Source organism: Sorex araneus, chromosome 8 (genome assembly GCF_027595985.1).
Source record: "Sorex araneus isolate mSorAra2 chromosome 8, mSorAra2.pri, whole genome shotgun sequence".
Classification (NCBI taxonomy): Eukaryota; Metazoa; Chordata; class Mammalia; order Eulipotyphla; family Soricidae; genus Sorex; species Sorex araneus.
Window position 1 is genome coordinate 29,319,724 of NC_073309.1, and position 25,094 is coordinate 29,344,817.

Consider the following 25,094-nt stretch of genomic DNA (forward strand, 5'->3'; position numbering starts at 1 on the left):
AGGCAAACGCCCTACCCACTGGACTACAGCTTCCGATGGGGGTGGGGTGGGGGTGGGGGGAAGGTGGAAGCAACTGCTCTAAGCCAAAGGCACCAGTGTTTTGATTGCAAGGTTATGTCTGAGAATTGCTTTTGCCTTAAGCAATACACTATCTGATGGAAAACATCGTTTTTATCCTTCAAGCAGCAAACTGTACTTTAATATTTGACAACTTTCAAGAACATTTTTCAATGTTTGGTCACACCGTAGATCACTTTGGTGACTCAATCGTTCTCTCCTCTGTGAGAATTTAGAACATAAAAATCCCTGGTCACGTTTTTCCCTTAAAAAAATAAAAACTTGGGAGAATAAAACAAAGTGGCTTACAAAAATATTTACCAATTTTCACAAACAATATTCCAAGTACATGTGTGCGGCATCTGACAGCTTGCACAAGCTACAACCAGCATCATTTAGAAAAATGGAGGAAAAATATGGGCTTCGCAGGGAAAGGCATTTGATGCTGTCCCTGCAAACCTCTCGGGTCCATAACTTTACAACCTATCGCCTTCTGGACTGTGCAATGTGTCTGAGGAACACGTTTGGGAAGACCCTGACCTCATGGAGTCCATCCAAAATTCCAGGTCAACAAAATTTTTTAAATAATAATAATTAAAACTTTAAAAAAATAAATAATATCCCAACCCAGCTGCAGGTTTTTTTGTTTTTTTTTTTTAAAGCTGCATTTGGATGGTCAGTAGTTCCCGAAGGGTTAACTGGAGCAGATTTGACTTCACTGCAAAGGGACCTCCTGAGAGAATATCTGCTGTAGTGTGGTCCTGGTTTTGCTTGCAAATGAGGGATGGGTTCGGGAACCATGTCCGTGATCCCCCACTGTCTTTAGTACCAGAAAGAAGAACAGGTGGGGTGCCTCCCCCCCACCTCCTGGGGTGGGAGGCCAGAAAGGAGGCTTCAGCGCTGAGAAGGGAGCAGCCTTCTCAATCCTCAGCCTCCACGGAGGCAGGGCCAGCGCGGTTGCCCGGGCTGCAGGGGAAGCAGATGGAGGAACAGCATGGCTGGGGGCCGTGGGCTGAGGCGTGGCTGCAGGCAGCTCTCCGTGCGTGCGAGGAGCTGGGGGAGCACGCGTGGTCTCTGCAGCACCAGCCCCGGCCGGCCGGCCGCCCGCCCTGTCCCATCCGCTGGCGGCCTCTCTCTGGATGAGCCTCGGAGCACACTGGACGGCAGGACCGGGCGTGGGCCATGAGGGGGACTAGTGCCCCTTATGCTGCCAGGGGCAAGCTGGATTGAGGGTGCCCCCTGGTCAGCGCGGAGGCCCTGCCCATGCTGCCACTCCGCTCTGCCACGGGCAGTCCAGCCTCTGGGCTCCTGCTTGCTTCACGGCTCTCGTGAGCGGCCGGTCCGGAGTGGTCAAAGCAAGAGCCTGGTGTCCTGGCGGCTGAGCCTCTCCAGCTCCTCCGGGGAGAAAGCGTTGCCTCGGAGCCTGCGGAGACAGCAGAGAGGTGTGAGCGGGCGGGACGCAGGGCAGACGCTTCCTAAACCTGACCCAGGGGGCCGCGGCGGGCGCCCCCGCGACAGAGCTCTGCGCTGCTGGACCCACTGCGCCGGGTGGAACCGAGCCAGGGGGACTGCAGGGAGAGTCCACACTGTCCCCCGCCCCACCCCGCCCACTGCCCCGACTCCCTGGGGCTGGCGATTCTTTTTAAGGCAACAGCAGGATGGGTCAAGAATGTGATGAGCACATCCTGCCGGCTCCCCAGTTTGGACAACAGGGCCGCAGATAACATCAGAAGCCTTAAAATACCAACTGGAGCTGGCCCGCTTGCCCCCTCATAGCTCTGCGAACACACACACACACATACACATACACACACACACACACACACACACACACACACACACACACACACACACACACAGAATGTGCTGTCTTTGAGGATGCCGGCGGTTTTCAAAGCCAAACGCACACTCTCTGCTGGGCCTGTGGACCTCCAGGCTCCAGGGAGGACCCACACTCCATCACCAGGCAGTGCTCAGAATCTTGATTCTCAGCTGTATCCGAAACCTGCAAATGCTACTGACTGGACAATTTTTTTTGGGGGGGTGGGGAGGGGGCACATGCAGTAGGGCTCAGGCCTCAACCCTGGCTCTGCACTCAGGGGTCACCCCTGGCAGAGGTCAAAGGACCATGCAGGGTGCCCAGGAGCCTGCCTTGCCCCCTGTACTATGGCCTGGGCAGACTTTTGTTGGTGCTGGCTGTTTTTGTGATGCCGGGAATCAAACCCTCACATATACAAAAGTGAGCCCACTGCTGAGCCTCCCAGCCGGCCCTGGGGGGCTTTTTTTGATGACTGGATAAATCCGCATGTCAAAAGTGGGTTCAGAAGTTTGCAGAGCAGAGGCAGGCTGACACAAAGCAGGCCAGGGGCCTTCCTCGGCTTCCCTAACCTGCTGTCCTTTTCCATGGAAGGGCAGAACAGACAGGGCTTTGGATCTACACCACAAGTCCAGATTTTTTTTTTTTCCAGAGGTTTCTCTTAAGTTTTTCAGCTCACTTTCTTGCCCAGTGCCTGGACCTGTATGGTGACATTCACTTATCTAGCATGTTAGACCCAGGCAAACCTTTCGGGGATGATCTGAGCCATAAATATGCCTGGCAGGAGAAAGGGTACCGCTCTGAGTGGCGACTTAGTGCATTTCCAAATATGGGCAGGAACATGGCTTCGAATTCTATCATCTTGGCTACGTCATGTGATAGACTCTACCCCGAGGAACTTGAATCCAGAAGGGCAGAGGGGCAGATCCTGCAGGCTGGGCTTGTAAAGGCAGAAACTCAGCTCTCTTCTTCTCGAATCCTTGTCTCAACCTCCCCACCCCGCCCCCCGCCCCCATGCCCACCTCTGCTCCAGCACCTGCAGTAAGAACTCATGGTGGGGGGCAAAGAGATGGCTCAGTGGGCACAGGCCTTGGATTTGGGAGATTCCAGGCTGATGCCCAGCGCCCCCGTGTCCCCAGGAGCACAGAGCTGGATATAGCTCTGAGCACCCCTCTCCCCCTCCTCACCCACCCCCTGCAACAGAGGAGGCTTGCTGGGAGCCTACCAGACTTCCTGGAGGGTGGCGTTCTCTTCAAGCGCCTGCAGGAGGGCTGTGGCCCCAAGGTGGGTGACTCCGTTGTTGGACAGCCTGGAGAGACAGAGGAAGAGGAAGCACAGCTGCAGAAAAGCTCAGCTCTGGGGATGGGACCCGGGGAACGAGGCACCCCCCCCCCCCAGTGGCGGGTCTCTGGAGGGATCCCGGATGCTCCTGCACAGATGCCTATGTCTAGGGTGGCAGAGGAGCCCCCTGCTGCCACCTGCCAGGCTCCTCTGCCGAGCCTATCACCCGCTCCCTGCGGACGGACGGCGCTATCACACAGAGGTGTCAGCACCAGGGGTCCTGGGTTCCGTTTGCTCGTCCGACTGCCAGAGATTTGGCCCTGATGGCCACTACCAGTCACACGGGCCTAAAAGAGGCCCCACCTCATGGAAGGAGCCTCAAAACAGCTACTCCAATGTATGTGGCCCTGACTCCACTGATAGAAAACAATCAATGAAGAGCAAAGAGCAGTTTTGATCTGAGCCTTGTGGGTGCCAGAACACGGATGGAAGAAGCAGGGGGGAGGTGGCCAGGGGTGAGGGGCCCCGAGAAAGAGCCAGGCCCTCTGAAGGGGCACTTCTGCTCACTGCTTTACCCTCTAGAGCGAAGGGTCCCAAACTTAGTTGGCCAACCGGCATCTTGGCCAAACAAAAGGGGGGGCCACTCAGCAGCCCCCTGGAAAGCTACCTTCAAGGGATCAAACGGCCCCTCCCATAGTCATACCAGCGGGTCATTCCCCCCAACCCATGATTTCAGGATGTGGGGGGCAGCATAGGCACTGGTGGAAACTGCTTTAGATAATTCTTTTTTTTTTTTTTTTTTGCTCTTTTGGGTCACACTTGGCAATGCACAGGGGTTACTCCTGGCTCTGCACTCAGGAATCACCCCTGGAAGTGCTCAGGGACCATATGGGATGCTGGGAATCGAACCCGGGTCATTCGCGTGCAAGGCAAATGCACTACCTGCTATGCTATCACTGCAGCCCCAACTTTAGATAATTCTCACTGTCTTCCCTCCTCACCCAGCCTGCACTTCTCGAATGTGACCATCAGGAAATGCTAATGGGGGTTGGGGGGGGGGCTGGGCTGCTCCGAGATCCCCACATCCAGCGGGTTCCCACATCCTCAGAGCACCTGGTGGGAGGAGGAGCCCATGACAGCTCCCCACCCCACCCCCCCCACACACAAGGGGTCGGGGAGCAACTGGGGCTCTCCTCCTTGAGAGGATCTGGTGTTGGGGGCCGGTCTCAGCAGGCTGCGGGCTCCAGACCCCTCTCCAACCAACGGCTGGCGGTGAAGATGCCCAGAAAAAGAGGCCTGGGCTGCTTCCTGCTCGTGAGAAAGCCTCGCTTCTGAAAGGGAAGTGGCCGGAGATGCGGACACAGAATGAGACAGACTCTGCAACAATGTGGCAGGGGGCAGGCCCCGTCTGTGAGTGTGTCTGTGGCAATACATCAGGCACAAGGGCCTGGTCTGCGGCACCCCCGGGGGGGGGGGTCCCGGGACCTGTATCCTAGGCGTGTTGTCCCAGATCTGACTAATCCCGCCTCCTGGCTGTTTCACCCAAGTGACACATGCAAGTGTTTCCCCAAACATATGGTAACGCCTGAGCCCCCACCCCCACCCCCAAGCAACGCAAACAAGGACTGCCGGAGTGGATGGCGGGCTGGCAGCAGTGGGGATGGCGGGCTGCCCTCTCCTGGAACACAGCTGCCTCCTGTCTGCGAAAGCCAGGGGGCACTTCTCGGGTCCTGCTTGCCAGGGCAGCTGCCACCCTCCTCGGAGCAAGGCGGAGGGGGGGTTGTAGGATGGTGCCCTGCAGTCCCTCTGAATGGCACTTTTGGCATCAGGTGGGGACTGTGCCAGTTCGGGCAGCACATACCCAGCCCGTGACAGGCACCAGCTGGGCCCTCCACGAGGGACAGTATCCACCACCAGTAGCCCACCCACCTGGCCCTCTACCCCCTCCCCCATGCCTCCACTCCTCACCAAGTTTCCCACTGCCCCCTCTCCGATGCCAGCCTCCTCCACCGCCCGCCTGGGCAGCCCCGGGGTCCTCGTGGCTCTCTCCCGCCTCCGTCTCCCCACTCCCATCTGCGCAGAGCAGCCAGACGATCCTTACTGCCCCGGTGCGGGACTCCCACAGCGACTCGTGCCCAAGGAGAAAACCCACATCTCCCCCCCGGTGCAGAGTCCTCGGAGCCATGCACCCTCCGCCGCAAGCCCACCTCGCGGCTCTCCTCCCGGTCTCCAGGGCCCCCCAACTGGGCCTCTCCCGGGCCTCTGCCGCCATCCCGTCCACCCACCTGGCATGCACTTCTCCAGGGACCCAGCCCCAGGGAACCTCTGGCTACTCCATCAATATCAGCTTCTCGTGGGGGCCCTGCCAAAGGCCACCCCAGCCACTGTCCTGCCCAGCACCCCTGCCCCACGACTTTCCCTCTGAATTCTCCTCAGCTCCCTCACTGCCCCCCGTACACGACCTCACGAGTCTGTTCACCTGCTCGTTCTCTCCCCATGAGAACTTAAGAATAATGTGAGCCAGGCCCCATACGACCATACGACGCTCTCCCCCCTCTCCCTTGGGTGCTCCCAAGAGCTCCTACACAGGGTGGGCGTTGTCAGGAGCCCCTGTTGCTTCTATGCACACATGGGGGAAGGGGATGAAGACAAGGACAAATGACGTGAGCAGACACCTGGCTGCAGAGTGCAGGGAACCTCCAGAGATGCACGGGGCGGGGCAGGGGGGGCTCTGGCCAGTGGCAGGAGGACTTCCTGTGAGCCCACCCATCCTATCGAAGATGCTGTCTGGGACCCCCATAGTCTGCCAGCTCTCACCCTAACACAGAGAGATGCTCACTTGGATGGCCTCGCCTCCACCTGTGAGTCTATTTACCTGCTCCCGGTGCCACGCAGTTCATGCACAGGGCAAGCCAGGAGTAACACCCTGTGAACACAAGTCAACATGCAGGCACGGCCAGCTGGGGGCTAACCCCCACACACCCACACACATGGCCTCTGTCCTGTGTTGGGGACAAGCTTCTGGATCCCCAACAGTCCTGAACCCCCCCAGCAGGCTAAGCAACTTGACAAGACCCCGTCTGGGGGTGCCTGGCCTGTCCCAGCTGGCCTCATTCCTCTCCGAGCCCGGTGGGCCGGTCCCTCGGAAGTGAACAGCAGCCGTTTCCGTGTCTACATTGAGGAGAACCAGAGGGTCCCCCCGGCTTTCTAGCTGGAGCTTGGGAAATCCCCTCTGGAGACGGGTCAGTACCGCCCCGGGCAGGCTCCTCGGAGGGCTTACTTCAGGATTTTCAGACTGGAGTTTCTCTTCATCCCTTCAGCGAGAGAACATACGCCTTCGTCCTCGAGCTGGTTCTCCTCCAGGCTGGCAAGAAGGAGAAAGAGAAGCTAGTTGGCATGGCAACCCTGAGAGCGGAAGTGACGGCACTAAAGCTTAGCCCACATGCCCCCCGCCGGGAGAAGCCACTCTGCCGGCCCAGGTGTGATCAGAAAGGGCAGGAGGTAAGGGTTCTCGCTGCAGGGGCACCTGGGAGAGGGACTGTACCCCCAACACCTCCACCAAGCTCCCGCCTGTCCCCGGGACCCCGGAGCTATTGGCCTCTGGCCCCACTCAGGGACGCCACTTCCTGCGGGGCAGCCCAGTGCTTGCTGAGAACATGACGTGTCCCAGCTGTGTCCAGTGGCTAGTGACCTCCAGCTGGCCAGGGAATAGGAGAAACTGGCAGATGGGGTAGGACGACCAGCTCTCCCGACAGAGAGCTGCTGTGGGTCCCTCCTGCACCTTCACGGGGACTCCTAGCACATGAAAGAGAGCACAGGATGGAACCACATGCAGTGAGGCAGGACATAGTGCAAGCAGGCCGCTGCCCCCCACCCCCACACCAGCCCTCTGCCACCAACCCCACACCACCCCCCAAGAGAAGAGACCTGGTACATGGGCGCCTGATCAGTGTTGAGACAGACCCACTGAGGCTATGACACAGGGAACCTGCCCAACAGCCAAGGCCCGTCCTCCACTCAATTTATTTCTGGGACCCTGTTCATAGGCTTCCGAGGCTCTCTGTTTATTAGAATATATATGTTGTTATTGTCGAACTCTAGGAATAATTTGGAACTGCCCAAAATGTTTTGCTTTGGGGCCACACCCAACGATGCCCAGGGCTTAGTCCTGGCTCTGTGCTCAGGGATCATTCCTAGTTAAAGGTGATGCAGGCAGATAGACAGGGACAGACCCTCGTCAATGAAACTTAGGTCAACAAAACTTCCGGAGGAAAATTCTAAGACTGATCCACCCTGTGGATATGGAAAACAGAGACCTGATAAGACCTTCAGCAGTGGACCCTGAGGAGGTTGGACCCCTCCCCATGAAGTTCCTCAAATCCTCGGCCTCTACCAGGAAGATTCCAGAACTTCCGGATCAAGACAACCCAAGAAGAGCCTAGAAGAGCCACCTGGAACAAAGGAAGGGCGTGCATATGCTGCCCGAGCCCATGTGGTGCCCGAGGACATGTGTCGCCTGCATCTCCCCTCTGGAGATGTGACTTTCATGCTTTCCTGTCTAATGCTGGCATGTGTGAGGGGCTCTCGCCACCCTCAGAGAAGCCCGCGTTCTCTCTTGAGCACGTTACTCTCTCTCTTTCTCTTGCTCTCTCTCTCATTCTCTCCCCCTCTACACTTTCAAAAACCCTCCAAATAAACTCTGTCTTGCTTCACTGCTTGTCTACTCCTAAAATTCTCTTCTGCGAGTGAGACAAGAACCCAGTAACTCTAGGTCCTGGGTGGCAGAGGCAGATTGGGAGAAAGGGATCGTCTTTCTCCTCCCGACTCACATGAGCCACCTGTGGGGACCCACCCACATCAGAGGGACCCTAGGGGGTGCTGGGGATCAAATCCAGGGCAGCAATGTGCAAGGCAAGCACCCTACTCACTGAACTATTGCTCTGGACCCAAAACTTTCCAAAATGTGTCATAAAAAATACTAATTCAGGGGCCGGAGCGATAGCACAGCGGGTAGGGCGGTTGCCTTGCGCGCGGCCGACCTGGGTTCGATCCCCGGCATCCCATATGGTCTCCTCCCCAGCACCGCCAGGAGTAGTTCCTGAGTGCATGAGCCAGGAGTAACCCCTGTGCATCGTTGGGTGTGACCCAAAAAGCTAAAAAAAAAAATACTAATTCAGGGGTCAGAGCAATATTCGTGCAGGAGGTAGGGGGCTTGCTTTGCACATGATTGGCCCAGGTTTAATTCCTGGTACCCTATGTGGTTCTCACAGCCTTCCAGGAGTGATCCCTGAGCACAGAACCATGAGTAAACCCTGAGCAACAGCAGGTGTGGCCCCCAAGGCAAAAAAAAGCCTAATCCAAGGGCAAGGAGAGAACTTGGAGGGGCTGGAATATGTGCCGTATAGGCAGAGACCCCAAGTTTGATCCCCAGCATTGTGTGGCCCCCCGAGCACCACCAGGTGTGGTGGGTTTGGATGCTGGACCCACTGGGGTGCTGGGCCCTGGCAGTCTCGAATCACCAGGCCTGAGCCCCAAATTTTCATGCCCCTACCACTGGGCCAAATAGAGCCCCAGAGGGGCCCGAGTGATAGCACAGCAGGGAGGGTTAGGGTGTTTGTCTTGTATACTGCTGGTGGAAGCCCCAGGGCCTCCTGCAACCTAGAGAGTTCCTGCTCCCCTCCCCCTCCTGCAAAATAAACACACACACCCTCCTCCCGAAAAAAGGGAGAAGACTACACCAGTGATAGCTGAAGGACAGAGAAGTTGGAAGGGATTTCAAGTGCATAGTGTAGGTATGACTCAGAGTTCAGCTTTAAGCTTCCCCCAAACTCCACCCCACCTGCCACAGTGCTACTGACTCTGGCCTCACACCCCCAGAAGTCACGAAGCGTCAGGAGTCACTGGAGCGGCAGCAGAGCGAGGAATATTCGTCTCGAGGGGCTGGAGCGCCACCCACCCCTGACGTTACATTCTCACAGTGTTTCTGGCGAGAAGCCGAACTGGCCTCGCTTTGCAGGTCGGAGCACCGAGATTCTTGTTACTGAACACGTGTGCACTCACGGCCGACCTGGACACCCAGCCTGGAGATGCCGGGGGTCTAAGTTCTTTTTCTTTTTCTGCTTCTCTTCCTTCTGTGGACGCTGTCACCTCACTGACCTACAGTCCTACAAGGGATTGGGTGACTTGAAATTGTCAAAGGCATCACCCTTTTTTTCGGAGGAGGTAGGGGGGTTTGGGTCACTCCTGTGAATGCTAGAGGTGGTTATTCCTAGCTCTGCACTCAGGAATTACTCCTGGCGGTAATCAGGAAGCCATAGGGGATGCCGGGGATTGAACCTGGGTTGGCTGCGTGCAAGGCAAAGACCCTACCTGCTCTGCTATCGCTCCAGCTCGCTTTGGCATCACCCTTTTTACGTAACGAGTTTGATGGTTTGGGATCCGTACCTGGCAGTGCTCCTGGTGCTACTCTAGGTTTGGGATTCCTCAACCCCCGTGATGCTTGGGGGACCCTCTGATGCCAGGACTGGCCCTGGGTCTCCGCTATGCAAAGCCGGCTCTCCAGCCCCTCCCACTATCTCCCCGCCCCAGGGCCATGGTGCCTTCCTGCTTCTTCTGTCTTTGAGGTGCGGTGGCCAAACTGTACTAAGGCATCTCGGCAGCCTTGTGTACCAGATGCCGTCCTAGCATGTGCACGGCCCGCGCGACCGAGGGTACATGGACACTGAGCTCTGACTGGGCGTGGGCACTGCTCTGGGCTTGGGGCTGTGGCCCCCAAATAGTCAAAGGCCTAGAAACAGGCCCTAAGAACCAACGTGGGACCCGCAGGTATGCTTACACATACCTAGCTGGAGATTACTCTCCACAGAGCGTCCGGGGGGCAAACAACAGAGTTACTAGGACCACTTGGGGTGCAGGTTGACCCCAGTGATGGAACTCGTGGCCCCCTGCCAGCAAGGCAAGAGCTTCACTCACTGAGCTCCACACCACCATGATACCCCCCACCACAGACTAGGCCCCCAGAGTCTGTTCTTTGTTTTGTTTTTTTTTTAATTGAGTCACTGTGAGAAACAGTTACAAAGCTTTCAGGTTTGAGTGTCCGTCATACAATGATCAAACACCCCATCCCACCACCAGTGCACATTCTCCACAACCAATGTCCCCACCACCTCCCCAGCCCTCCCCCTGCCTCTATGGCAGACAATCTCCCCCATACCCTCTCTCTCTGCGTTGGGGCGCTATGGCTTGCAATATAGATACTGAAAGGCCATCACGTTTGGTCCTTTATCTACTTTCGGAGTCTGTGTTCTTAGTCTCGGGCCACACTGACGCAGTGAGCACCCCACAAACCAACCACGATAAATCAACCAAAAGCAGAAGCACCTCCCTGGCAGAGTCTTCGAGCTCCATGACGTGCAGGACAGAGAGAGAAGCACAGAAGCAGCCCATCAGCCTGGCTCCCTTGGTCACCCCAGCCCAGGGGTGAGGCCAGGAAAGACAAGACACTCACCAGAGTTCTTCCAGGGACATGGTCTGCTCCAACATCAGTGCTAAGGCCCGCGCGCCCACACGGCCAATGTTGTTCCCCACCAGGCTGCATGGGGCGGGGGGAAGGGGGGGCAGGGAGTGAGAGCATGTCAGTGCCGGAAGGGGGAGACCGTCAAGGTAAGTCAATAGGGGAAGACCCTGGGCGTCACTGTCCTCGCCTGCTACACGTCAGACCCTACCCACAATGCCGTGTCACCAGAACCCAGGCAGCCCCGGGCTCCCTCCCCAAACGTCACTGAGGGCCACTGCGAAGGGGCTGCCCAGGTCCGTGGGACAGCACGCATCTGACCCAGCCCCAGCCTCCAGCCTGAGCAGAGCCAAGACCTTGAGCGGAGCCGAGACCCTGAGCGGAAAAGGGACATTGCCAAGTCACCCAGGGGGACTCAAGTGTGCTCCCTCCACTGCCAACAGACTGCCTAACGTCAGGGGTCTCACGTGAGGGTCGGGAGCAAAGGAGATGCAGAGCCCTTCCACCCCAGGCTAAGGGCTGGAGTGATAGGACAGTGGGGAGGGCGCTTGCCTCTCGTGCGGCTGACCTGGGTTCAAGCCCCAGTATCCCACGTGGTCCACTGAGAACCACCAGGAGTTAACTCCTGAGCAGAGAGGGCCAGGAGGAAGTACTGAGCACGGTGGGGTGTAGTCAAAACACAAAACACAAAAAACCCGCCCAAGCTCCTCCTTTGTGCCAACCGCAGGAAAGACCCTGGGGCTTACCTGAGCCACTTCAGGTTCTCGTGTTTACCTAAGGCTTCAGCCAAGGCCTGCGCCCCGTGGTCGCCCACCTTGTTCCCCCAGAACCTGAAAAGATCAATAAAATCCGTGTCAGTGAGTTCCTCTGTGTCGGTGGGAGCTTCCGGTGTGGTCACAGAGCCTCTTGTGTGCCCCTTCTCTATGCCCCACTCAGACCCCAGCCCTGAAAGGTCTCCCGGGGGCACGTGAGCTGGGCAGTCCTGCTTCTTCTGTCTTTGAGGTGCGGTGGCCAAACTGTACTAAGGCATCTCGGCAGCCTTGTGAGATGCCGTCCTAGCATGTGCACGGCCCGCGTGCCCGAGGGTACATGGACACTGAGCTCTGACTGGGCGTGGGCACTGCTCTGGGCGTGGGGCTGTGGCCCCTGAATAGTCAAAGGCCTAGAAACAGGCCCTGAGAACCAACGTGGGACCCGCAGATGACGGGGCCCCGCTAGGTGAACGCCAGGCGCTCTTCTTCCAAGGACGGGTAATAGCAGAGACCCACACCTGTCTCACCCTGGGCTTGGGGCCCCTGCCCGCCCGCCTGCCTGCCTGTGAAATGGGCTGGAAAGCCACGCCCTCTGTCTCTCCTGCCCACCGCCTTGGGCTCTGGGACTCGGGTTTTGTCAACTGGTTTCCACAAGGCAGGGCAGGACTGCAGGGGGTGGCAGAGGTGCGCCCTAGGAGCAGGCAAGCAAAGGAAACCCCCTCTGTGAGCGGGGCTCCCCTGGAGGTCTGCGGGCTGCCCTCCAAACCTCTTCTGACTTGGTGGTGGTTATTATTGTTTTAGGGTCACATCCGGTGATGTGTGCAGGGGTTACTCCTGGTACGGTGCTCGTGGGACCATATACGGGTGGGGAGTCTCGGGGGCTCCTGATGGCCAAACACACGCTCTGCCCTCTGGGCCATCTTCCGCCTTCTCCAAATCTCTCTCCTCTCCCCTGCCAGGCCAACCGCAAGCAGAAGCTCAGAAGGGCCCGGAGAGGCCCCCTCCCCTGCTGCCTCCACTCTTCCTCCTTCTTCACTTCCTTCCCTCTCCCAGGTTCCCACCCCCAGAGCAGCCCTGGCAAAGGGGTGCCTTAGAGGCTCCCACTGTGTGGGCAAAGGCACAAATGAAGCACAGCTCTCAGAAAGGGCCTGCGGGCTTCCTGCCACTCCCGGGGGGCACTGCCCTCCCCCTCCCCGGCCCTGAGCCCCAACCTCCTCGTCGGGCACCTCCTCTCCTGCCTTGCTTCCCCTCTACAGCCTGGGCTGCCCCCAGGGTCTGAAGTTTCCAGGAGAAGAAGGTTCCTCGACCCCTATATCTCCCGCTACCCCTCGGCCCCCATCCACCTACCCCAGGAACTGCAGGGAGGTGTTGCCTCGGAGGCCCTCGGCCAGCACCTGGGCGCCCGCGGCAGTGAAGTGGTTATTGCCCAGCCTGGAAGGGAAGACAAGAGCGGGGGAAGCCAGGGGAAGGGCGCCTGAGCCTCAGGCTGCAGACACAGACAGGGCCTGCTGCTGGCATTCCGTCACCCACAGCTCCCAGACTGCGCTCTGCCAGCTAAAGGGGCAGGGGTGGTGGCGGGGCTGCCTGCACCCAGTGGCCAGGTGTGGCCAGAGTCCCAGCTGGAGGGGGTCTCCTAGAGGGAGGGTGACTCCCAGTCACACCTGGTCCTCCTGGCCTTGACATCCGTGGTGCCTGAGCCAGGAGCGAACCCACCCGCCGTCTCTGGGCTGCCCTTGGCTGCAGGTGTCGTGAGCCTGGTCCCCAGAGCTGGGCTGGGCAGTTGGGAGAGAGGGGGTCCTGGGAGCCTTCACGCAGGCACTGCAGGGGGGTTTCAGCCAAGCCCAGGCACTGCTGAGAGCTCGGAACCTCTCACTCACAACTTCCCGTTTCCTAGAAACAGTTCACTTTCACTTTCCAAAGCTCCTTTGGCCTCCCTCTGCTCAGGCTCACAGCACTCCCCCGGGGAACAGCGACTCGTCCCTCCTGAGAAGGGGCCTCTCAGCCCTCAGACCAAAGGCCTGGTGCTGCACGGGGTGGGCGCGAGCCCCCGAGGAGGCCCAGTCCCACAGGCTGTTCCCAGAGCACTGGGCACTGGAGTCAGGGCTGGGGGCTTCCCAGATCTCTGTGCTGCTGAGAAGTGCACAAAGACACCTCCCCCCCCCCGCCCCCCACTCTCTCCCTTTTCTCAGCGGCCACCCAGCTTCCCCTAGGGTGCAGCCCCCTCCTCTCAAACAGTTCCCCCCGTAAGTACACTGAGCCCCTCCTGGAGACCAGTTCAGCACGGGATAAAGCCCCTGTGGTTCCCTAGGCTCTAGAAAGCTCTCTCGCCAAAGAGCGGGGGCTCCATCCCCATGACTACTGATGAGGTCACTGGAATGATGATGTCCCCATTTTACAGAAGAAGCCTGGAGGCTGGGCCTGGGGCTCCCTGGTGGAATGCTGCCTTTGCTGGGTGAGGCCCTGGGTTCAAGTCTCAGGCACATAAAATAACAGTAGAGGAAATAGCCATAGATACTCTGAGGTCACCGGAGGTCACACAGCAAATGTGGCTTCAAACCCAGGGATCCTGGATCCAAACCTCAGCAGGGCTGACCCCAGAACCCCCTGCTCCGAACAACAGTGCTCCATTGGCTCAAAGCCCAGCAGCTACCCCACAGCCTTCCCCTTGGGGATGGAACAAGCCAAGCTGTGGCCACAGCTGCCCACAGGGTCTGTGGAGCAGGTACATGATAGATACGGAGTCGAGTGACACCACGGGGCTCTGACACTCGGCCACACACAGACAGCGAAGGCCCCTGCTGGCCGGTGGGGCGGCGGCCACTCTTTGATTATCTCCTTTGCCTGCCCTGTCAATCAGGAGGAAATAACACCCCACAGGAGACTGAAGCCAGGCCCACCAGGGGCCAATCAAATGAGGCTGAGTGGGAGAGAGGTGTCCGCTGGGGACAGCCCTCTAATTACAGGATCCGTGGGACCGGCCAGGCAGCAGAGGAACCTGTTAGGGCTGGACGCGGGGGACATCTGGGAGATGCACCCCCACCCCCCGACCCCAACTCTGGTGCCCCTCAGAGACCCTACGACAGGGAGCCCTCCGAAGAACTGCCCCCACCATGGCTGGGAGGGGACCTTGCTGGGAAAAGTCTGATCAGAATCACTGCCGGGCTCAGAGTCCACTTCCAGGAAGCCAGTCCGGGCCCCAGAGCAGCCCAGGCTGACTCACAGGCCGAGAGGCAGGGGGGAGGGGAGACCGAGGCCTGGGAAAGTCCCAGACTCACCTTAAGGACAGAAAGTTCCGCTTGCAAGCAAGGAGCCGTGCCAGCGCGCGGGCAGAGCCGTCCGTCAGCCTGTTGTTGAAAAGACTGGAAGGTGCCCAGAGAGGGGACATGGGGGGGTGGGGAACAGAGGACAGTGACCACCCCACCTCTCTCAGGGGATTCCACTCCCGCAGGACAGGAGGAGGCCCCCGCCCCACCCAGGCCCTCCAGTGGGGTAGATACCCCCCCAGGACAGCCCTGCACCTCGGGGTGCTGGCTGGGCCCGGGACCAGCAGAGGCCAGGCCCGTGCCCTCGTCCCCCCAGCCCCACGTACGCTAACTTCTGCAGAGGCTCGCAGCGAAGGGCATGCTCCACCAGCAGGCAGATGCCTCGGTCTGAGATGTTGTTGTTTCGCAGGCTGAAAGAGACGGGGACAGAGTAAGCACCAAGCCGGCCAGAGCGGGGAAAGGGAGCCCGGCCCCCCAACAGACAGACTCATCTCCAACATGAAGTGCCACAAGGACCGAGCGCCCTGAGAAAAGCGGGTACCCCCTTTGGCCACCCCTGGCCAGGGTGCTGACATCACTCACTACAGGTGGTATGTGTGCATGCGGGGGGGAGGGGGGGCGGGACAACCCAGGAGATGGGGCCCAGAGCCCCCCACTGGGTCCCTGGCCGCAAGGTTAAGGCTGGCCCTGGCACTGGCACCTTGAGAAGCCACTTACTGGCTATTTGCTGTCCCTCATCCAGAGAAGGGAATGGGGGGGGGGTGAGAGAGAATGAGAGAGAGAGAGCACAAGAAAGAAAAAGAGTGTGCACCAAGGAGAGAGAGCGTGCATAGGAGAGAGAAAGGGAGAGAGAGATGGGGGGAGAGAGAGAGGGACAGAGAGGGAGAGAGAGGGAGAGAGAGGAAGGAGAGAGAGAGCACAAGAGAAAGCAAGAGGGAGAGGGAGAGAGAGAACACGTATAAGAGAGAGAGGGAGAAAGAGAATGTACAAGAGAGAGAGGGAGAGAGAGAACGTGTACAAGAGAGGGAGGGAGGGAGCTCATGCACAAGAGAGAGAGGGAGAGAGAGTGTGTAGGAGAGAAAGGGAGAAAGAGCATGCACAAGAGAGAGAAGGAGAAAGAGCATGTACAAGAGAGAGGAGAGAGAGCATGTATGAGAGAGAGAAGAAGAGAGAGCGCATTATAAGAGAGAGGGAGAGAGAGCATGTACAAGAGAGAGGGAGAGAGAGAGTGTGTGTACAAGAGAGAGAGGGAGAGAGAGTGTGTGTACAAGAGAGAGAGGGAGAGAGAGTGTGTACAAGAGACAGAGATGGGGGAGAGAGAGGAGTATGAAGAGAGAGTGAGGGGGGAGAGAGAGGGAGAGTGAGAGAGGAGGAGAGAGGGGGAGAGAGAGAGGGAGAGAGAAAGGGAGGGAGAGAGAGGGACAGGGAGAGAGAGAGCAAGAGCAGAGAGCGCGTGTCAGAGTCCCAGTGAGCTGCCGGCTGGCCTTCACGGGAAAAGGTGCCTGTAACCATGATCCCGTCCTGGCCTGAACCCTGGCCCAGTGGCCCTGCCCGAGCCCTTCACTGCTTAGCTCTCGCTTGGGCAGCGGGCAGAGAGAAGGCGGAGAGCAGGAAACTTGGGCGCGCACGAGGAAAGTGGCGACTGGAACTGCAGAGTGTTGGCCGGAGGTGGGTCCCTCCAGTCGGCTCCAGTGCCCAGGGTGTGGCCCTGCCTGAGGTCTGGCTCCAGCCCCTGCTCAGCCACTTCTCCCTCCTGCCCTTCCCTGGAACCTGGATGGTGAACTGCAGTCTGTGGTTGGTGACCAGGTTTCCGTCACCTTTTAAAAATAGGGGCTAAGCCAAGTCGAGCGTGGGGGGCGGCAGCAGGCCACTCCCGGTCCAGTCAGTGCTCAGAGCCCAGAGCTGTTGTGTTGCTGTGTGGCTGGGTGCAGGGGCGGGGGATGCGGTGGGTGGTGGGAGGAGCACATGGTGCTGGGCTGGACCTCCGCCTAGCCCGTCAGGGGCGTGTGTTCTACCACTGAGCTCTCCCCAGCCCCCAGAGGAGCATTTCCAAACCAAGGCAGGGGTGGAGAAGGCCCTGAGTTCAATGTCCACTTTGGGAAAATAAAGGAACGAACAAAATGGGGGGGGGGGGACAGAGGGGTACTTCAGAAGCAATGCAGGAAAGTGATTGGGTGAAGCGTCTGTTTCCATTTGACCTTTGAGTCTGCCCACCCCCCCACCCCCGCCTGTTTCTGACTGTGGGTCACGGTCGGGGACTTTGGACCAAGAGTGAGAGGCAGGGGCTCCAGGAGCCTCTCGGGGGCTCGGGGAGCTGAGGGTCCGGTTGGTTGGTATGAAAAAACATGCCAGGGGGCAGTGAGGTGGCATGCCACTGTGAGGGAGTAGCCTCTGCCCCATCCCTTCTGGCCCTGCCTCTCTGTCTGCCTGTCTGTGTGTCTGTCTGTCTTCACACTCACACACACACACACACACACACACACACACACACACACACACACACACACACACACACACACACACACACACACCCTTCCTGCAGTGCTGCCAGTGTGAGCCTGTGCACAGGCCAGAGCAGCAGAGCTTGCTCAGACACTTTCAAAGCTGACGGAGGCCCAGCGGCTCCCGTGCCAGCTCCGTGCGCTTGCACCAGAGCCCTGAGGGATGCCTGTCAAACAGACTCTGGGGCCAGAGATGTGGCTCTCTTGGGGGCAAGAGCCCAGGCTTGGCACTCGGAGCCCCGGGTACAATCCCCAAAGGCATATGGTTCCCCAAACACCGCCAGGAGCGACCCCTGGGCACTGATCTGAGAATGGGCTCTCCCCAGTACCCACAAGCATGCCTCCCCTCCCCCCAAATAAGCAGATTCCTGCCTCTGCCCCAAGATGCACAGAACAGGAAGGGCTAGGGATGGGCCCAGGTTTTCCAAAAGGTCTTTTGCTCTGGGCCCAAAACCAGAACATTCATTCCCCCACCCTCTGAAAACAGAGGTGACTGGAGACAGGGGGCCCCTTCACTCAGGGAAGGGTGGCCTGTGAGAATGATCCAGGCCAGGAATTCCTGAACTCTTGGGGCTCAGGCACCCCGCTTAGCATAGGAGGAGAGCGACGGGTCCAAAATCTAGAAAAATGCATGCTTGTATTTCTCACAGGAAAATAACTGCTGCAGAAAGATCTGGAACATTCATGAGCTGGTGGCCAGACTGATAGTACAGCAGGTAGGGCACTTGCCTTGCACTCAGCTGGCCCAGGTTCAATCCCCACCATCCTATATGGTCCCCTGAGCACTCCAGGAATGCAGAAGCAGGAGTAACCCCTGAGCATCACCAGGCGTGGCCCCCAAACCATAAATAAACAGCAAAGACACTTTAAAAAAGAAAAAAAGAAAAGTCATGCACAAAGTCATTTCCACTCTGCCTTCCTGGAGCAAGAGAGTGCCTGCCAGCCAGACCCACTGTCCCCGTCTTTGGGCACACTCAGAGACCTGGGGGCCACCTCAGTAGGCAAACTTCCCCTGTCCACGTGGCCGGAGTCTCCCCCAGACCCTGCCCTTCTGGTTGCTGCGGTCTCAGTTTACACAGAGAGTTCTTTCCGCTCTTCTCAGCTAAGAAATACGCCCTTCAGGCCCAAGGAGAGAACAGTCGTACCCCCCAGCTCACTGTCACTGGCCCCAGGACCCTCCGCCAAATCTTTCTCCTCTTCCTAGTGCCTGCCCAGTACCCAGTAGTGTGCCATCTCTCCCGAGAAACCCGGTTCCCGACTGTCTGTAGCTTTCCGATACAGTCACATGTGAAATGCCTGTAACATGGACAGACGAAGCGTTGTGGGCATGTTTCTTGTTTGGTTTGGTTTGGGGTCACACCCAGCAGCGCTCAGGGAATACTCCCAACTCGGTGCTTAAGGGTGACTCCTGGCAGTGCTCAGAGGTCCATGCAGTGCTGGGAATCAAACTCAGGTCTGCCGTGTGCAGAGCACATGCCCAGTCCACTGAGACCCCTCCCCAGCCCGTGCACCATCTCGTCATCACATGAAAGCGGAAAACCCGGAACCACAGTCCCCCCACAGAGGGTCCGTGCCTGGCAGCTCCTCACACAGGCAGCTGCTGCTCTGGCCCGAGGGGGCCCTCATCCTAACGTCTTCACAGAGAGCCTGATCCCTTGCAGGGTCCCAGACAGGTTCAAACCCAGGGTGCAATTTCAACATGTGCCAGGACTTCTGACACGTACAGGGCAGGGATCCCCTCCTTTCAAAGAAGCCGGGGAGGAAGGGACAGTGCGGCAGCCTGCCGGGAGCTGACTGCCCCATCCCAGCCGGCCCCTCTGCCCTGGCCTGAGCCAGGACTCCAGGTGGGGAGCGGCCCGGGGTGGGGTGGGCTGCTGGGGCCCAGACTTTCCCAAAGGGAAACTCATGCCTTCAGATGGGGCCACGTGTAGTGCCTAAGGAGTGAAGGAGTGAAAGGCCGGCCGGACCCTGCAGCCAAGTGCTCGTGCTCGTTCTCTCTGTCTGTCTGTCTGTCTGTCTGTCTGTCTGTCTGTCTGTCTCTCTCTCTCTCTCTCTCTCTCTCTCTCTCTCTCTCTCTCTCGCACCTTCAAATTCCTGTTGTGTTGGGATTCTAAAGCTTGGGGCGGGATTTTAGAGTTCTGGGCCAGGCCTCTGACTCTTCAACACAGTCTTTGCACGTGACTCCAAGGTTTCTGGGGCCTCTGAAGCCTGTTTGCCGACTGACCAGCCGCATGTGGGGAGAGGGAACTTGTAACCAGAAAGATGTAACTTCCTGTGCAACACCCCAGACAAGTCCCCACACGTCTCTGGGCCCCAGATTGAGACTCGTGGAGATGCATATGATCGTGGAGATTTTTAAAAAGACCATTTGGGGCCCAGAGAGATAGTACAGCGGATATAGGGTGTTTTTGCCTTGCACACGGACAACCTGGGTTCGAACCCCAGCATCCTGTAGGGTTCCCCCAAGCACCGCCAGGAGTAATTCCTGAGTGCAGAGCCAGGAGGAACCCCTGAACACCGCTGGATATGGCCAAAAAAAGCAAAATTTAAAAAATAAATAAATAAAATTTAAAAAAGACCAGTCTGGGTTTATGCTCTGCATTCAGCACGCCCGGGTTCACTCCCCAGACCCACATCTTCTGAGCACCACTGGGAGCACGCCCGAGGACCAGGGCTCAGAGCAGCACCCCCTTCACCCAGCACCGCCAGAGGTGGCTCCAGAAATGAATCCCGGGGTCATCCGGGAAGTGAGGAGCAGAGCAACCAACATGGGACATTCCTAAGGGATGATGTTGTCTTTGATTTGATGCGCTCAAATTCAAGGCACGCGCCGACCAAGGAACAGAGCAAGGCAGGGACGGACCCCTGACTCCCGGGACCCCAGTCCCACACTCCAGCCTCTGTGCCCCGCTGGCACCGCCCCCAGTCCCGCTGGCGCCGCCCACAGTAGCGCTGGCACCGCCCCCAAGCCCGCTGGCCCCGCCCCCTCCCCGGGCCCCGCCCCCGCCGCCAGCAGCACTCACTAAAGCGCCTTGCAGACTCCGAGACAAGGCAGCAGCTGCTCCACGCCGATGTCGCCCACCGAGTTGTGGTCCAGCTGCAAGGCCACGGGCTGCCGGAGGTGCCGCAGCACGAAGGCCAGGGCCGCGCACTCGGCGGGGCCCATGCCGCAGAAGGTCAGCTTGAGGTGCCCGACGTCCAGCCCCCGCACGGCCTCCCGCGCCAGCCGCTCCTCCTGCATCTCATGCAGGCTCCGGATGAGCCAGACGAAGTTGGGCATGGCGTGCATGCTCTTGGCCTCCCCGGGCACCGCCGCGGGGATGCCGCGGAAGTGCCGGTGGAGGCTGCGGGCCAGACAGCGGCGGGCGCAGGCCTGGCGCTGCAGCAGCGCCTTCCCCGAGACCCGGCCCTCGGCGGCGGCCAGCAGGTCCCGGTGCTCCCGAGACAGCAGCCCGGCCAGGAAGGCGGCCGTCATCTGCAGGTTGTGAGTCTCCGCCTCCTGCAACAGAGCTGCCACGCTGCCCTCTCTGGTCCCCGAGCCCGGCACGCACAGCGCGGGCAGCAGCCGGCCCCGGAGCCAGCCCCCGGGCCTGCCACATCTGAAGAGGTGCCTGAGCGAAGACGGTGGCACGTCCGCGCCGAGCACGAGGTAGAAGGCGGCAAAAAAGCACTGGAAGGTGATGTGCAGAAATTCCAGGGACGCCCCGCCGCTGGGCCCCGCCCTTTGGGCATGCACCAGGAAGCCCAGAGTCATGTCCGCCGCCTCCACGCTGGCCTCCCGAAGCTGCTTGTCGGTGAACACGTAGCAGCAGGTGCCCAGGCCCCAGAGGGCCAGGCGGCCAAGGTGCAGGAGGGTGGGGAGCCAGTCTCGCAGCGGGCAGGGTGCCGGGCGGGGGGCGGCTGTGGCCACGGGGGAGGCGTGGAGCAGGAAATGCTGCAAGATCAGCAGGTACATATCCGTGGTGGTCTTCAGGGCGCCCCCGCCTTGTAGCAACAGCTCCTGGTGGCATTTGGACACCATCCACGAGAAGACGGGGAGGTGGCACAAGCCGTGAAGGGTCGGGGTGGCTTGGAGAAGGCCGATGAGGCGGTCGGCCACGCCGGGCTCGTGGTGACGCTTCCTCAGATACAGGGCGATGGCCTCCTCCGAGAAGCCCTTCAGGTTGAGCTCCGCCCGCACGTACTTCCGGAGCAAGGCCGACACTGCGTCTGGGCGGCTGGTCAGCACCTTGCGGGCGTTCTTCAGGAGGTTGCCCTGCAGGAGGTTGAAGAGCAGGTTCTGGACAGACGTGGGGTCGGTTGGAGAGCAGTGTCGCTCGCAGTCCGAGAACCGGAATCGGAACTCATCAAAGCCGTCGAAGGTGAGGAGGAGGCGGTCGGGATGGTCCAGGAGAAACTGGAAGACGTCCGGCCGGCCCACGTCGGGCCAGCAACAGTGCTCGAAGAGCAGCGTCTGCACGGACAGCGGCTTGGCCACGCGCTGCAGCTGCCGGCAGCTGAACGGGAAGACGAAGAGGAACTCCTGGAAATCGCGGCCCGCGGCCCACAGCAGGAGCAGCTGCTGCAGGAGCGTGCTCTTGCCGCTGCCCGCCTCGCCCACCACCAGCACGGTGTCCGCGTCCGGGTTGAGGTGGCCACGGGCACTGAACAGGTCCTCCAGGCCCAGGAGGGACGGACTGCCCTGCCGGGGTCCAGCCTGGCCTGGCTCCGTGCGGATCTCCAGAGCGTTCTCTGTGTACACTTCCTCCAGGCAGAGGTTCTCTGTCCCGTCGTAGGTGCTCAGGAAGCGGGACTGGGCGGAGATGGTGGTCCTGAGTTTGGACATGTACTTCTTACACGCAGCGTCTGGAAGGCAGGAAAGGCAGGTGAGGCGGCACTGCAGGGGGCAGACGGTGGGCTGCGGGCAGGACGTGGGCTCACAGAGGGGAGACAGAGGCAGCAGGCAGCAGGCCTGCCTCTGGCACGCAAGAGGAACAAAGATTTTTGAGAGGGGAGCACAGCCCGTGGTGCTCAGGGCTCACTCCTGGCTCTGTGCTCAGGGGTCCCTCCTTGGGGGCCTCGGGAGACCATATGAGATGCTGGGGACCAAACCTGGGTCTGCCGTGTACAAGGCAAGCACCCAACGCTGTACTATCGCTCAGGCCCCCTAAGTCATGAATCTTGAAGCCTGTCAGGTGACCTTCCCGAGGCTCAGTTTCTTCCCCCTAACTTCGGACATTTGTACACCAGTGAATCAAAGTCCCCCAGGTCAAGTCCTGCACAGGGGACTGGGCAGGAGGGATTAAACTAAAGGCATGAGAATCGAGATTACCCTAGTTAGCTGCGTGGGCCTGGGGCCACGTGGCTCCAGGTCTAACATTGAGGGGAGATTCCAGTCAAGCTCCACTTTCCCAGGCTCTTCTCTCGATTGCAATGTGTCCACTGGGCTGCAGCTTGTTCCTTGCCACCCCAACACCAATGTAAAGAAACTGCTGCTGGGGCCAGAGTGATAAGATAGGACAGAGGGTAGGGTGCTTGCCTTGCACTCGGCCTGCCCGGGTTCAATCCCCAGCACCAGCACCCACATGGTCCTGAGAGCTATGTGAGGAGGGATGTGTGAGCACAGAGCCAGGAGCAAACCCTGAGCAGCGCCAGGTGTGGTTAAAAAAAAAAAATCCCTTAAAAACCCACAGAGCTCCTGCTTCCTGATTTCCCTTTTCAGGAAAACAGGATGTGGTCTCGTCTCCCCAGCCCCAAGACACTTCAGAGGGGACTTCAGCCTTTTGCAGCCCCGTGGACCCCAACCGAATGCATCCTACTTGTTCTCAACCCAAAGGCTCGTACACAATGTTAACACAGTAATTCTTAATACTCCGAAGCTGGGGCTACTGTAGCACCAAGGAGGTGCCTCATTTGTATCTCTTCTGCTGTCCCCAGAGCGATTATCGCTTTTAATGGTCTCTGGAACTTTGTGGCCTAGACTCTGGACTCAACGGGACCCGGGAGCAGAGATCCTCTGCCTGCTTCCCCCAGTCTCTGGCGACCCAGGGGTCACACCTCTTGCCTGGCACCAGATAATCTCCTCATCAGCCACCGTCCAGAACTCACGGCTGCTTCTCCTGGAAGGGAGCATAAAATGAGGCCCCCATAACCATACCACCGGACTCCGCGCCAGGCTGTTTTCACTCGGGGCACCCCAGAGAGGGGCAGGTGAGAGCCCTCCCCACCCCAAGGGACCCAGCCCTGGCAGCTGATCTCTACAACCCAACCACCGCCACACTCCAGGACGCTTTCCATACGCTCGGACCAAGCCTCACATATGAGTGAACATATTCCTGGACCGTGTGGCCGCTTTTGCGGCTGTGTGACACATCATAAGATACTCTCTGCTCATTTTCCATAATTACCACACCATATTTGATGGGGTTCAGGCAAATACTAGAAGGAAATACATATATACATATATATATACATATATATACATATATATACATACATATATATATATATATGCCAGTAAAGGTGATTGGAGGCTGCTCCAAAACCTCCATCTCTTCAGAGAGCTCGGCAAGCTACCAAGAGTATCCCACCCGCACAGCAGAGCCTGGCAAGCTACCCGTGGCATACTCGATATGCCAAAAACAGTAACAATGACGGTCCTCATTCCCCTGATCCTGAAAGAGCCCTCAATATTGGGTGACACTAGCATGTGAAAGGGACAAATGGAGATGTTACTGGTGCCCACTCGAGCAAATCGATGAACAACGGGATGACAGTGACACAGTGAATGGTCTCTGGATATACCAGGGCACTGAACAGACACCACAAAATGCTCGCTCTAGTACTCTGACTTCTATGGGGCTTTCCAGTCTCATATCACCTCCACAATGATACAAATTATCCAGAAAAAACAAAGTATCGATTGGGGCTGAAGTGGTAGTACAGTGGGCAGGGTGCTTGCCTTGCACACAGCCAACACTCTGTGTGCAAGGCTCGATTCCCCAGCACTCTTATGGTCCTCCAAGCAGCACCAGGGATCATCCTCCAAGAATGATCCCTGAACCCAGAGGCAGGAATAAGCCCTGAGCACCGCAAACAAACAACAACAAAACAACCAAAAATACGTGTTGATCATTTTAAAAGCAGACACAGTGATTATGTCACCTTTACAATTGGCGTCCTGGTGATTTTTCCCAGGTTGTGGTATTCAAATGTGTAGTTACCAGTTATGCCTAATGACATCAACATCCAGAAGCCCTGTTCTCTGTATGGGGCACCCCCTACGGTGCCCTAATTTCTGTGTTGTGTGCTCAGGTGAGATGGAGCACAATCAGGTGACATAATGCCCATGCAAGAGAGATTGTGCACATCTGGGAGAGATAGTGGGTATCTGGGTGAGATGGTGAATACCTGGCAGAGATGGTGCATGCCTGAGAGAGATGGTGGGTACCTGGGAAAGATGGTGAATGCCTGGGGGATATGATGGGTACTGGGGAGAGATGGTACATACCAGTACCCACTAGCTTACTTAGGCATGCACCATCTCTCATAGGTGTATACCATCTCTTCTAGGTACACACCATCTTTCCCAGGTGTGCACCATCTCTCCCAGGCATGCAATATCTTGCCCAGGTGTGCACCACCTCTCCCAGGTATCCATCTTACCTAGATGTGCAACATATCTTCCAGGCATGCACCATCTTATCCAGGTACCCACCATCTCACCCAGGCATATACCATATCTCCCAGGTACCCACTAGCTTACTTAGGCATGCATCGTCTCTGTCAGGCATGTACCATCTCTCCCAGGAATGCACTTTCTCTTCCAGGTGCACACCATCTCCTCTAGGTATCCACTGTCAGTGTAAAGAAAGTATCTTTTCTAAAGAAAGTACTGGGCAGGAAGCCTGGCATAGTCACACAGGATTATTC

The 25,094-nt window shown here is 58.3% G+C and overlaps 1 protein-coding gene across 1 annotated transcript in view; it reads right to left on the reverse strand.

Annotated features, from left to right (window-relative positions):
• Positions 1 to 358: 358 nt before the first annotated feature.
• Positions 359 to 25,094, reverse strand: part of NOD2 (nucleotide binding oligomerization domain containing 2) — a 32,076-nt gene continuing 7,340 nt past the window's right edge. The window contains exons 3-11 of the mRNA XM_004600673.3: positions 20,207 to 22,028; positions 15,009 to 15,092; positions 14,695 to 14,778; positions 12,767 to 12,850; positions 11,414 to 11,497; positions 10,662 to 10,745; positions 6,435 to 6,518; positions 3,099 to 3,182; positions 359 to 1,480 (exon numbers count right to left, since the gene is read on the reverse strand). Of these exons, the coding sequence (XP_004600730.2) occupies positions 1,408 to 1,480; positions 3,099 to 3,182; positions 6,435 to 6,518; positions 10,662 to 10,745; positions 11,414 to 11,497; positions 12,767 to 12,850; positions 14,695 to 14,778; positions 15,009 to 15,092; positions 20,207 to 22,028 (2,483 nt within the window). The 3' untranslated portion in view covers positions 359 to 1,407. The remainder of the gene's footprint in view (positions 1,481 to 3,098; positions 3,183 to 6,434; positions 6,519 to 10,661; positions 10,746 to 11,413; positions 11,498 to 12,766; positions 12,851 to 14,694; positions 14,779 to 15,008; positions 15,093 to 20,206; positions 22,029 to 25,094) is intronic.